Source organism: Podarcis raffonei, chromosome 2, assembly GCF_027172205.1.
Source record: "Podarcis raffonei isolate rPodRaf1 chromosome 2, rPodRaf1.pri, whole genome shotgun sequence".
NCBI lineage: Eukaryota > Metazoa > Chordata > Lepidosauria > Squamata > Lacertidae > Podarcis > Podarcis raffonei.
In genome coordinates, this window is record NC_070603.1 from 45,249,246 (window position 1) to 45,262,713 (window position 13,468).

The window sequence follows — 13,468 nt, forward strand, 5'->3', positions numbered from 1 at the left end:
ATCAGAAATTCAGCAGCCTTCCAAGATTAGAAATTCAGATTTCTAGATGGCATACCCCACCAATTTAATATTTACCAGCAACTTATTCCCCATATCCCTAATAGTCTTAAATTCACTTTGCAATTTAATCATGTTTTTCATAAATCAGACTGAACTATAATCACATTTGCCAACAATTAAGTACTGACTCAGACTTCACATATAAACAATGCTCATCCAGTAAATATGAACTAGCTACAGTGGTTTCTATAAAACAATGTTACATTTGCAATACTGCCATGTTAGTTTGGGCAAGATAAAATATGCAATGTACTCAAGCCATAATTCACTGTGATTTTAGTGGAAGGTTTGGGCTTAACTGAATAGCATAAAAGGAACAACAGGTTCTTGGTATGATCTCACCATATTTACAAGAGTATTGACAGTTTCAGCTTATGAACAGCTGCACAATTCCCAATGGTGGACAATTGTGTTGCACGAAAGATGACCCAAACAAAGTAAAGATATACCAGAGCTTTCCAAACTTTTCATTTCGGTGACACACTTTTTAGACATGTATCATTTCGTGACACAGTAAATAGGTTTTACTAGCAAACCGGGGGTTAAACTAACCCTTTTCCAACCTAGGGAGGAGCTCCGGGAGCGTTCATGAGACATACCTACACAATGCAGCCGACACACAGTTTGGAAAGCTCTGTCTTATACCAACTAGCAAGAAAGCAGTAATATTAGCTCAACTCTTATCTTAAATGAAACAGAATACGAAGGTAAAATGGAAGCCTATGTCTAACACCCACTTCTGACATTATTTTATGCTAACCAGACCACTGCAATTTTAACCAGCAACAGAAATATATAAAAACTTAAATCAATATACTAGATGTGCCTATACTGAGCTCTGAACCCTCAGCAGTGCTTTATTTAGAACACCTTCACAGACTTTACAATTTATTAAATACCTGGATAGATTATGCAACAAACATAGTACAGTGGTACCTTGGTTTAAGAACAGTCCAGTTTAAGAACGATTTGGTTTACAAACGCTGCAAAACCAGAAATAGTGTCTTGGTTTTAGAACTTTACCTCGGTCTAAGAACAGAATCTCAATGGAGGAAGGCCACTGGCAGGCCTCATTAGGGAAAATGCCCCAGTTTAAGAACAGTTTCGGTTTAGGAACGGACTTCCGGAACAGATTGAAGTTCGTAAACTGAGGTACCACTGTGTTTCAATAGACTCCATTTCCTTGGGAGTCCTACTCTTGCAGTCAAAATAGGAATGATCTAGCTCTGACCAAGGTCTGTTTCAGAGAAGCTAAACACAAAATGGGCATACCTTACTTACTTTCTATTTAACAGCAGTGTGGTACCTTGGGTTAAGAACTTAATTCATTCCGGAGGTCTGTTCTTAACCTGAAACTGTTCTTAACCTGAGACACCACTTTAGCTAATGGGGCCTCCCGCTGCCGCCGTGTGATTTCTGTTCTCATTCTGAAGCAAAGTTCTAAACCCGTGGTACTATTTCTGGGTTAGCGGAGTCTGTAACCTGAAGCGTCTGTAACCTGAAGCATCTGTAACCCGAGGTGCTACTGTACACCAATATGGTATTCAGTAAGAAAACTAAAAATCGTGGCATGTGTGCTATTTAAGTGGCCACTTCTGCAAAATCACCATGAAGGTACCAAATCTACTCTTAAGGCATATCCTGGGTATCTGTGGCTTATGTCACAGATCTTGAGACTGTGGATCAGGACCACCAGTGGGTCATGCAAGGACCGAAAACAAGATTCTTGTACACGCATGCTACAAGTCAAAGAGTATGTTGTAAACAGACAGATGGTTGTATCCAACAAAGTCGTCCAATCAACGCAATGTCTTATTTTTGTGCAAAGGTTCTTCCTTTTCCATCTTCTTCTTCTTTGGCGATCACTCATAGATTGTCTTGTATAAACATGGTTTTAACAATGAGTGGTATGCTCCAGAAGGTTGAGGGAACCCCCATAATGGATTTGGGAGGCATGAGGGAGAGGAAGTCCTGTCGCACAGGAAGAAGTCTTTGTACTAACAGGACAACTTTGTTGGCTGCAACCCAAACTGGTTGTTAAGCACCATTAACGAAAAGCCCAGGGCAAATCCAAATTTCACGAACATATTAAGAGAATTCACTCTAGTCATGTCCTTCAGCTCTCACCTAGGAGTTCAAGACAGACATTTTGGCTTCATAACCTCCCTACAGTTAAGCCTACACAAACACACAATACCCTACTATATAACGGTCTTAGGGAACACTGTTCTAGGGTACAGAGGCAACTACCTGAGAACGACTTGTTCAAGGCCGACACATCAGTTCTCAACCACATATAAACACACTGTGACTTGACAGGTTGCATCATACTGGTCTGCAGTACATTGAACCCTTGTGGGTTTCTATTGTGAGGGGGAGGAAGCAACACATTTCCTCTGAATATTCAAACAGTGGCCTTGAGGCCCCCATTTACCACATACAATAATAGGTGCAGAAATGGAGCTACATTTACAAAATCCAAGGATTGCAGCACTTTACCTCAACAGGGAGAGAGTAATTATATTTCAGTCTTTTTCAATAATAAATGGTGATGGTGATTAATGTTTATAAAATTATGAATCGTATGGAGGGAAGTTTTTCCTCTCTTTCCAGCAAGTAACCAATCCAGGGTGGCAGTCAATATTGTTTAGACCAAAAATTACTTCATATTCTTAGCTTATAAATTCACTGTATATGTGATGACGACCGATAGCTTTTAAAGGGAACCGAGAGAAGCTCTGAAGAAACAAGTCTACTGATGGTTATCACTGCCTTTACGCTCTACTCATGGGACTTCTCAAAAGAATCTGCCTGCCACTGCAGAACACAGGTTTACTGGACCAAATGATGCAACAGAATTCATTTTTTCCTTGTGGAATTCTCTATTGGTCCCATGTGGCCCTGGTAGCATTCTTGTATGGCTACATAAGTGTAATGGTGCCAACAGTCCCTTCAGCAGATATACAGGTTTTTTTAAGTTCAGGAAGATAAAATGCACACACCCAACCTTTAATCAGATTTGTACATGTCAGCCAATTCTGACATGACTATTTCTCCTCCACAGTTTCTGACAGGAATGCATACTGTAAAAATCTAGTAGGGAACTCCCAACTTCTCCAATAAGAGAAGCTAAAGATTATGGCTTACACTTGGCACCAGCACATTTGTTGCACAGGGCAGGGTTAGCAGCAGCAGGACCTGATGCCTGGAAATCACTAGCCAAAGACTGAATGTGGGTTAAATTCTAACTCTTGATTTTTACAACTTCCTGAATTGTATTATGTGTCTTACCATGTTTGAAGGGCAAACATACTTTTAAAGAAAGGTTTCAGAGAACTAATAAATGTATCTGAAATACACATATATAACTAAAGGAAGTTAACATGTTTGGCCTAGCAGAAAGGTCTGAGAATAAGGAAGCATCTAAATGTCAGCTTTTTGTTTTAATAAATAATCCTTCACCAGGATCACCGAGTGAAAGGCAGGAAGCAGCAATTCAGCTGTATCATAGCAGACTTAAGCCAGATACAATGGAAGCCACTCAAAATTAAGAGGATCTGAACAGGCTGTTTAGCAAGTTGATTTTTATTTATTTATTTATTTTTGGTTAATAAATAGGGGAAACAATAAGCATCCATTTGCAGTGATTTAGTTATGGGAAACATTGGTTGCCAGCAACCAGACTAAATTATATTTGACATATCTTTCAGCTTTACTATGTAGTTCTGTGCTTTGACAGAAGCAAACTTCGTCAAATGCAGTCTGATTTTTTTAAATATCCAATCTTTTCCTCTATCCTTCAATTTACGTAAAATGAATTAAGCTTCTCAAGCTAGGAGCCATGACAACCAGAACCAATGTTCCAGCAATGCTAGAAACTGGATGCTTTAGGAAATATAACACACAGGAAAGTAAGCCATAAGCTTGTAGGGTTGTTGCTAATCTGTAGCCTGCTTTCAGTTCCCGTCCTATGTAAATCTCATGCCCTACTTGCTCTACTTAAGGCTTAAAGCTGGGGTGGGCTAACCTATGGCCATCCAGATATCAGCCCTGACTACAGGCCATGCGGGTGGGAGTGTAGGCCAACATGTGGACCACCCCAGCTTAAAAGCCTCACACAACTGCAAAGAAACAACATATGAAAGGAAGGAAGAAGTAAGAGTGAAGGATGCTAAAGACCAGGGGCGGTCAAGCAAGTATTAATCACTATTGAGAGATAAGCACCAACACGAATCCCTTAGTTTCATAATAGCTCAAGAAGATAGCAATACTGGAACAGCTCCATATTGCTGTCACAGGGGCATCCATCTTAGCACCGTTGAGGCATTACTCTTGAAAAGGAAAAAACCATAAACAGAGAAAATGGAGTTGTGCATGACAGCCCCACACCCTAATGCTCCTACATATGCCAGACTCCCTGTTCCCTTCTCTATGCTGCCCCACTGAGCAGCTGGGTCTGAAGGTGAGCTCTGAAAGCTTTCAGTCAAGGCATCCTTGAACCCCCTTAGGGTTCCCAGTAGCAAAGAAGTTTCTAAACACTTTCAACCAAACATGCTTAGAATTCCCCTTCAAGCTTTCCCACTCAAAAAGAGGTCAGATTGGGACTCAAGTGGGAGGAAATGAAGCAATGCCCCATGCTCCCAACTTGTGCTGTGATTCTTTTTTCAGACATAATGAACACAGCTAAGTGTAAGCTTATGAATGGTGTATCTAGATAAGTTATTGTTGAAGAAAATCATGAAGTGCAGCACGAAAGGTGAACCTGTGGCCCTCCAGATGTTGTTGAGAGTACAGCTCCCATCAGCTTCAGCCAGCATGACTAATGGCCACGGATGGTGACTAACAACATATTTGGGCTACAGATCTCTCATCCTTAATGTGCTGACTTGAAGACTTGCATCACTTTCATAAGTGAGAATGAGCCTTCCATTTAAAACAACTATGTACTTCTGATGCCCAATGGTGGAAGCTGAGCTTCCTTTATGAACCAGTTAGTTCGTTTGATGCTATCTATGATTACAAAGGGATACACCATTAAAATTGAGCATAACCACCACAAGCTAACTCTGCATGCAGCTAAAAAAAGGTAAAGGTAAAGGACCCCTGACAGTTAAGTCTAGTCACGAACGACTCTGGGGCTGCGGCGCTCATCTTGCCTTACTGGCCGAGGGACCCGACGTTGGTCTGCAGACAGTTTTTCCGGGTCATGTGGCTAGCATGACTAAGTCGCTTCTGGCGAAATCAGAGCAGCGCACGAAAATGCCATTTACCTTCCTGCCAGAAGGGTACCTATTTATCTACTTGCACTTTGATGTGCTTTTGAACTGCTAGGTTGGCAGGAGCTGGGACTGAGCAACAGGAGCTCACCCCATTGCAGGGATTGAAACCACCAACCTTCCGATCAGCAAGCCCTAGGCTCTGTGGTTTAGACCACAGCGCCACCCGCGTCCCCTTCAAATCAGTATTATTTAATCTGCATGATTATATGTAAACTATATACAAGTAACTCCCATCTTTCGCGGAGGTTATGTTTCAGGGATGGTGTGAATACGCAGAGACTTGTATACTTAAACCATCCCTTGAAACTGCCACTGCGCGAGCAATCTTACCTTCCAAACTCAGCATGCCAAACAGGTCTTACCCCCAGAACTGTGCAGAGCTTGTTTGAGGCCTGGGGTGGGAGTCTTGTTAGAATGAAGTTATAAACAAAAAGGCAGCTGGACCCTGGCGGGGCACGCTAGCCAGCTTAGCTCTCTGAGGCCCAGTGGAAGTGTATTCGGTTGCTACCCCCTGCACAAATCTTGCAGGATTGTCTGAGATCTCGCAAGAGCCTCGCAGAGCCTGGTAAGCAAGGCAGACAGCTTAAAAGCAATTTCTGTGCCAGAAAAATCCTGTATAAAAAGAACTTTTAACCTGTATGCCTTCCATGAATTTAATTTGTGTGATTTCAACAAACACATGTAAATTCTGAGTTAATTGTACTTTGGAACATTATTTCTTAAATTCAAATTATGTTCAGGTCTCACCCTGATCATAAAAGTAGATACCACAGTATTTTTTGAGGGTAAGGTTGTCCCTTATTACCCATTTTTATTTCCCCACACAATGGTTTTATGCACCCTTAAAGTTATGATGGAAAATGATTTATTTGCATTATTCTAAACTGCTGAACCATACATAGGAAAGAAGGGAGGGCAACTCTAAATCTATTAATTTTAGGAGGCAACACTAAAAACAAAGAGATTTGAATAAGTCCAGAATATTCAACTGTTTTAGTTGCTGTGCAGTTTTTGTTTTTTTTTTGTATCTCAAACCCACAAAAGCAGTAAAGTGCCAGATCAAGATAACCAAATATACCTGGTCAATTCTTAGGCACTAACCAGAGAAGGAGCAGCTGCAGGGAGCTTGCCTGCTTGCTTCCTCCTCTCAGAAAGAACACTTTGCTTCAACTGCCTGCTGTTAATGGAATGCAGAGTAAGGGAAAAGGACTCTCCCTCCCATCCTCTGGTCAAAGGAACAAGATCCACCAGCTGCTTTCAAGCAAGAACACCAGCAAGAGAAGATCAGCCTGCCCTGGATTACATCTAAATGCTCATAGCTCTGCACTTTGTTCTGGCCTTGAAGACTGATCTCTCCTGTACCTTTTTCTTCTACTTCCCTTCCCTTCTGTATCTTGTCTTTTTAGTTTATAAGCCTGATAGATGGACCCATTTTTTTTTAAAAAAATAACCATGTGAGTGGTTTTAGAAGACAACAGTCCAAAAAGTGGAATAAAAATAAATAAATGCACTGATAAGTGATGCACAATGTTAGCTTTGAAAGATGCACTATGAATAAAGTTTGAGTTTCATTACACCATCTTCCATAACTGTATGCAGTTAATGGCTGCATTCACAGATAACGCTAAACCAAGTACTCATGTATTCCACAGATGAAGCCTGGGATAGGGTTGGCAGGCATCTGCTAAGTTTAGTTTTACTTTCAAATAATCTTTCAGAGAACCAGGGATGCTGGTTTTACAACAAACAATGGATAGTTAATTAAACAAACAAACAAACAAACAAACAAACAAACTATATTCTTAACCTATGGTTTGAAGTTGGCTTGTTTAGAAACTAACCATTGTTTGTAAAAAAAACAACCCAGGATTCCTGGTTCTTATGTAACACTAACCATGAAACCAAATTTGCAGAAGCCATCTCCATAGCTGTGTGGGGTGGAGAAAGAGAGAAATTAGCTCCATGCTTTGCCTGAACTCATGGAGGCTTGTGCACGTACAGTACTGTTATGGAGGCTTGTGCACGTACAGTACTGTTATGGAGGCTTGTGCACGTACAGTACTGTTACAACTTTGTTCTAGTGTCACATGCAAACTGGGTCAAAGTTTCATTACAATTCTAACTATTATAGGTCTTTTTAACTTGTAAGAGAATAAATTTTAGAAAGGGCTGAATGAACTAAGCATCCCTACCAAATCTATTCTGAACCTCTACTCTTTATTATAACCCACCCAACATACCACTTTAGTTTGCTCTCCACAACAAAGAGCAAACTATTCTATTTCGTTGTTAAAATAATAAACAAAATGTCAATAGTCCTTGAAGAAATATACCAGAGTAAAAAAGCTGGCAATCAAAATACTACGTAAACAATATACAATTACTGTGAAATAACCTGCTGACAATTTCAGCTTCTTGCTTTTATAGGTTTGTGTTTTGCTCTTTCCATCTAAACTAAGCCAACATAGATGTTGCTTTGTTTTCCACCCCTACTTGACTCTTTCAGCATATCAGGACTCCATACCTGAAAAAGAAAATGTAAGGTAAGACACCCGACCACATATTCAAAGTCCAAGAATAAACAAATGAAAGCATTAGAGGACTGATACCTTTAGCTTATTCACATCATCTTTACCAAGGTAGACTGGATAAAACAGACTGTTTACAAGCAAGCACCATGCAGCAAATTCATCATGAAACACATAAAGCCATATGGCAACCTGGTTATCTGTAGCAAGGCATGGCACATTTTCCACAGCAAATATGTTTTTAAAGACACCCTGTAAACTATTGGCAATGTGCACAGTGGAGAGGAGATTACACCCCACAGCCAAACACTACGTGCAACTAGTCCTCCATATGGCTGCATGTATCCCATAACTGGTGTACAAGCAGCCACCATGCCTTTGCCAAATGGCTCCTCATGTTTTGAGCTAGAGCTACTGTAAATTGCCCCCTTTATCTATTCAAGAAGCAGTTAAGTGCACACACTGTATCATTATTTATATGAAGATGATAAAAATGGGTATGTTCTACACCAAAACAGCCTACTAACCAGCAGCAAAAAATTCTATGAAATCCAAGAAAGTTTTATCTAATCTATATATGAAATTCTGTACAGGTAGTTACTTCATGTTTCACAACGTTTTCATATGCTTATCCTTACTTTAAAACATACACTCTAGAACAGTGTTTCCCAACCTTGGGTCTCCAGCTGTTTTCAGGCTACAATTCCCATCATTCCTGGTCACTGGTCTTGCTAGGGATGATGGGAGTTGTAGTCCAAAAATAGCTGGAGACCCAAGGTTAGGAACACTGCTCTAGAACAGCCTCCTGCAACCTACTCTCCAAATGCTTGGTCTACAGCTGCAATCATCTCTGACCGTTAAACATGATGGATGGAGTTGATAGGAATTGTAGCTCAGAACACCTGAAGAGCATAATGTTGGGTAAGGCAATTCTAGAGTTTCTGTTTTAAGGTAAGGACATGCATTTGAATGGGCAAAGCTACCGTATTTTTCGCACCGTAGGACGCACCGGACAATAGGACGCACCTCATTTTAGAGGGGGGAGAACAAGGGAAAAAAATTCTTCCGCTCTCTGCCCAGCGCCCCTTCAGCGAAGCGGCAGGAGGCGCTGCACAGAGAGTGGGAGAATTTTCCCCCTCTTGTTTTCCCGCTCTAAAACAAGGTGCCGTTTAAGGTGCGTTCAGGCGGCTACCTTGGAAGGTTCCTTTCGACCTGCTCTTTGGGGCTGGCGGGGGGAAGCCCACCACCAGCCCCAAAGAGCAGGTCAGGGAGCAGCGGAAAGGCGCAGCGGAGAGGCTGCTGCCATAGTCACGCGTCACTTCTCTAGCTGGGAGAGGGTCGCGGGGCTATGGCTTCTTTAGCCCCACACGCGCTCTACCGGCTGGAGAGGTGATGCACGGCTATAGAGGCTCCTGCCATAGCTGCACGTCACCTCTCCAGCCGGGAGAGAGTAAGCCGGGCTTCTTTAGCCCCACGCGCGCTCTCCCGGCTGGAGAGGTGACGCGCGGCTATGGAGGCTCCTGCCATAGCCGCGCGTCACCTCTCCAGCCGGGAGAGGGTCGCGGGGGGCTGCTTTAGCCCTGCGCGCGCTCTCCCGGCTGGAGAGGTGACGCGCGGCTATGGAGGCTCCTGCCATAGCCGCGCGTCACCTCTCCAGCCGGGAGAGGGTCGCGGGGGGCTGCTTTAGCCCCGAGCGCGCTCTCCCGGCTGGAGAGGTGACGCGCGGCTATGGCAGGAGCCTCCATAGCCGCGCGTTACCTCTTCAGCCGGGAGAGGGTCGCGGGGCTATTGCGTCTTCGCTCCATAGGACGCACACACATTTCCCCTTCATTTTTGAAGGGGAAAAAGTGTGTCCTATAGAGCGAAAAATACGGTAGATTTGGAACCAAGTTAGAGTCCCAGTTCAGCAGGTTAGCCCACAGAATACCCTGGCCAGGCCACACCCAAATATTATCCTCTCACAGAAGTAGAATACGAAGAATTACCCCCCCCCCCTGTATGCTGAGGTTTACTTAGGTTTACTTTTAGCACATTCTCTACAAGCAAGTACACAATCTATAGGCTGGACATTCATTTCCCCTGTCCTAATTCACCTTCAGGAAAGCCATAATGAAGATGTGTCTAGAAATTCACTCCAAGATTGTAAACTATGATACAACCTCTACATAAAGCCTGTTCTACATGGCCTCTCTCTATGCCCAGAAGGAAAATCAATACACAGTACGTAGTGGGGAAAAGTGTGCCTTTTAACTTATGAATAGGGTGACTATTTTAAAGCCTGGGACCATGCAGCATTTAGCCAATTCTCACTGTGACTTCCCAATATGTGAAGCTGTAGCAACATACAACCTTGTCACACAACTTTTTTCCAGCATGAAGGCTGACTGCTTCTGAAGTTAGAAGAATAAGGTGAAGGTGAATTCAAATATCTAAAGTAACTGGAAAACAAATATGAGCCCCAAGCCATTATGGATAGGACCACATTGTCTTGAAATTTTCACATTACAGTACTGTATAAATAAAATCACTGCATATTTATGCATCGGTAGCAAACTAGTAGGAACTATGGTCCAACTTTTTGCTACCGAGAAGGATACGTCTCCCCAATTTTTTATCCCTGTCCAGACGGGTCAGCCTGTTCCCCTCCCAACCCACCTTCTAAACTTCGTGAGGAATCAAAATGGGGGGGGCACCTAAATAAAGACAAAGAATATTGTAGTGGTAGGCTTTAGATCACGCTGGAATACAAGGGAGAGGGAAAACCTCTTCCCTGCTTGCATGGATCAGAGGGAGGAAGGCAGGGCTCTGAAGCAGACCACGAGGCCATTTGCAACAGGGCACTTTCGCCCTCTTGGCGGAGCCATAAAACCAAACACCTCGTGGCTCACCCATCTCATCTAACGTAGCCACCCCCCAGATGCCGAGAGGGCAGCACCTTCAGAAAGAAAGTTGGGAGGAGAGACTGAGAAGGGCGGCGGAGGGTGGGTCTCCCTCCTGTAAAACACCGGGCAGGCTCTCTCTCACCTCTTGGAAAGATCCATGAGGACCCCGGAAAAAAGCTTCTTCCCGAATCGGAAAGACACCACCAGCGCGTCCTCGATGATGTGATCCAGGGTGACCAGCACCTCCGAGCCGGGCAGCAGCACCGCCGCCGCCGCCGCTTCCTCCTCCTCTCCTCCAGCGGCCACCGCCTGCTCCGCGGGCGCAGCGAGCTCCGGCTGCTTCGCAACGGCCGTGGCGGCAGCATCCGGCTCCTCCTCCTCCGGCCGGGGCGGTTCCTCTCCGGGCTCCGGCCCCGCGGGGCCCCCAGCTGCAGGCGGCGGCGGCGACAGCGGCAAGCAGGGCGGCTGCTCCCCTCCGCCTTGTCCCTCCGCCTCCTCGCCGGGGGGGAGCTCGGAGAGCTCCGCGGTGAGCGGGCAGGGCGGCTGAGGCGACCCTCCGACGGGCTCCGGGCTGGGCTTGGCCTGCGGCAGGTCTCGGGTCCCCGCTGGGCTCCCGGGCGGCGGCGGCGGCGGCTCCTCGGCCTCTCCCCCCGGGGCTGGCTCAGGCTCCTCCCGGGCGTCGAGCACCGCCGACTCCACGGCGGCCTGAGTGCCAGCCGGGAGCGGGTCTGCGCCGGCCTCGCTGCCTGGGATGGGCTCGGCCTCGCCGGCTCCACCATCACCCGGCACCGCCGCAGTCGCAGCCACGGCCGCCATTTTCTCTGCTGATGCTTCCTCCTCCCTCTAGTCAGCAGCGGGATCGATAACCGCGGCCTTCTTCGCCCGCCTGGCCAGGGAGGGGGACGCCGCCTACCGAGGGGCGAGGACCTTGCCGCTCGAAAGCGCTTATTGGAAGCAGGGGGTGTCCATCAAGGGCAGGAGGAACTTCCCATTGGCCGCGAGAAGGGGACGTTGATCTCGAGGGCAGGAAGAGGAATTAGGGGTGGGGCTACTGGTATCTGTGTCGACAAAGATCAAAAGGGGCAGGTTAATGAGCAGCTCTTCGCCTATTCGTGGGGGCGGGGGGTAGAATATAGGCCCTCCCACTTCGCTGAAGCTGCTCATTGGTCCTGGAGAATGTCTGGTGAAATGCTGGTTAGGAGCAAGGCAGAAGCCGTGGGTTTAGGGGCTTGGTGGGGCTTCTTAAGGAGCTCGGGGGAGGTAATAGAGGTGAGCCTCCCGTCCACTCGCTCAGTTGACGGTGCCTATTTTTGTCCCTGGAACAGGCAGGATTTTTCTTTCTTTTTTTTTAACAAAAGTACAGCGCAATAGGGAAAGGGAACACGCAACGTGACGAGACTGAAAGGGGAGCAGAGAAACTCCGAAACCATTAAAAAATAATAATCAGGAATTTGTGCTATCTATCCTCAGTGCTGGCAAAAACCAACCAATTAATTGGAAAGGGGCTTGCTAAGTAGCGTCAGCTTCCTAGCAACCAGTATGGCAAAAGAAAAGTGAGATAAAATCTTGGGACTTCAGAAATTGCCCATACTTCCTCGAGGAAGGCTGCCTGCAACTGGGGAAAGCTGGTTCTGGGAGAAGGTGAAAACGGAAAGATCTTACTCTAAATTCTGTGGTGTTTATGCAGAAAGGAAGGCAACCTGTCAATAATAAAATCCTTTAAAAAAAATAATCACGTTCAAAAATTTTAAGTTTTAAGCATAAAACGCAAGCAGCGTTCCGTTTCTTGCCCCCTTCAAAATGTCATTTGGTAAGGGCCAGCTTTCAAGCTTTTCCTGGAATCTGCAGTGTGAAAGGTTGGCTACAGGAACTGGGGTGGGGTGGGTAGGGGGGTTAGTTAAAATAAAAGCCTTTTAGGTCACATCCGTATTTGCAGGTAGGTATATTCCTCTGTACCAACACACATCTTCAGGTCTAATAGTGATATTCTGGCCCGCTGCTTCATTTTGTGGGGTACTCTTTAAGTTTTTTGAATCCTAATGCAACTGCTTTTTCTTCTGCTTCTCCAAAGTTGAGGGATTAAATAGTTCTCATGAAAACACTGCTATGCCTACTAAACCATTACAACTGCCTGCAGAACAGCATCCACATTATGAACAAGGGTATAAATGGGTTGTCTGTTCATGTTCATAAAAATGTTTAAAGAGATGGAGTGAAACAGATGAGGGAAAAGTTAACACAAATACTCCTGCCCTACTGCCAAAATTTTGGGAGCAATTTGCTCATAACCAGACCCCCTTCTGCCTGAAAGAAGCTGAAGATGATGAGGATACTTTGCACAACAATGCCCTGATTCTGCATTCCTAAAAGAATCTCCATGTGATATACTAGAAACCAAACTCTGTTCCTGCTAATCCTCTTGTACCCAGCTTGGCATTTTGATGCTGCATTTGCTTACATTCTTCCTTTGTTACCCTGATCACTTGTATGTAATTGTTTTATCAGCTCCTCCTCTTCCTTTCCTCTTTCCCTTTTGTTTCCCCTCACCCATTGAGGAGAAATGTAGATAGTAAGCTATCCAAGATTCCTTTTTGAGTATCTGCTAGCTGCTCACATGCTTCAGCTTACAACAATATACAGACTTTAACACCAACAGTCTCCCCATCCTTTTTAACATCTACGTTGGGGCAGCCAATGTGTCTCAATCTATAACTCCCAT

General features: G+C 44.9%; 1 protein-coding gene across 3 annotated transcripts in view; it reads right to left on the reverse strand.

Annotated features, from left to right (window-relative positions):
- The window catches only part of PWWP2A (PWWP domain containing 2A), a 28,821-nt gene extending 17,156 nt beyond the window's left edge, over positions 1 to 11,665 (reverse strand). Inside the window, exon 1 of one of the 3 annotated variants that reach the window (XM_053376444.1) lies at positions 10,892 to 11,665. In XM_053376444.1, coding sequence (XP_053232419.1) covers positions 10,892 to 11,565 — 674 coding nt within the window. In that variant the 5' untranslated portion in view covers positions 11,566 to 11,665. The remainder of the gene's footprint in view (positions 1 to 10,891) is intronic. The other 2 variants (XM_053376443.1, XM_053376442.1) reach the window with 2 other exon arrangements.
- Between the last annotated feature and the right edge of the window lie 1,803 nt (positions 11,666 to 13,468).